The sequence below is a fragment of the Fukomys damarensis genome, unplaced genomic scaffold (genome assembly GCF_012274545.1).
Source record: "Fukomys damarensis isolate Sample0158 unplaced genomic scaffold, DMR_v1.0_HiC HiC_scaffold_3, whole genome shotgun sequence".
NCBI lineage: Eukaryota > Metazoa > Chordata > Mammalia > Rodentia > Bathyergidae > Fukomys > Fukomys damarensis.
Window position 1 is genome coordinate 11,136,086 of NW_022900915.1, and position 374 is coordinate 11,136,459.

Here is a 374-nt window from a genome sequence, read left to right on the forward strand (position 1 = left end):
GCGCGAGAGGAGCCGCCGCAGCCTCGGAGCACCCGAGTGGAGGAGGTGACAGCTCCATTGCCGGGTTTTTATTTTTATTTTCTCTCCGCCTCCCCGTCTCCTCCTCAGGCTCGGACCATGGTGCAGTCCCACTGGCTCCCCTGCCCCCCTCTCCTGTGAGACTGGCTGCGGGGAGGGATCATGGATACTTGTCTGCCGGCTTCTGGTTCCCACGCAAGTAAGCCTGCTGTCAATGGAGGAGGACATTGATACCCGCAAAATCAACAACAGTTTCCTGCGCGACCACAGCTATGCGACCGAAGGTAACGCCAGCCTGGCCGCATTCCGCTGCTGGGGCCGGGTGCAAGTTGCGGGTCGCTGTGCCTCGCGGACAG

General features: G+C 61.8%; 1 protein-coding gene across 7 annotated transcripts in view; it reads left to right on the plus strand.

Annotated features, from left to right (window-relative positions):
* Ppp2r2b (protein phosphatase 2 regulatory subunit Bbeta) overlaps positions 1 to 374 on the plus strand; it is a 508,455-nt gene that overhangs the window by 259,168 nt on the left and 248,913 nt on the right. For 4 of the 7 annotated variants that reach the window (XM_010627064.3, XM_010627065.3, XM_010627062.3 and 1 more), the window contains one exon: positions 109 to 302. The exons of 2 other annotated variants lie outside the window; for them this stretch is intronic. In XM_010627064.3, coding sequence (XP_010625366.1) covers positions 109 to 302 — 194 coding nt within the window. Of the gene's footprint in view, positions 1 to 108; positions 303 to 374 lie in introns of those variants that run through there. One more of the 7 variants, XM_010627069.3, reaches the window with a different exon arrangement.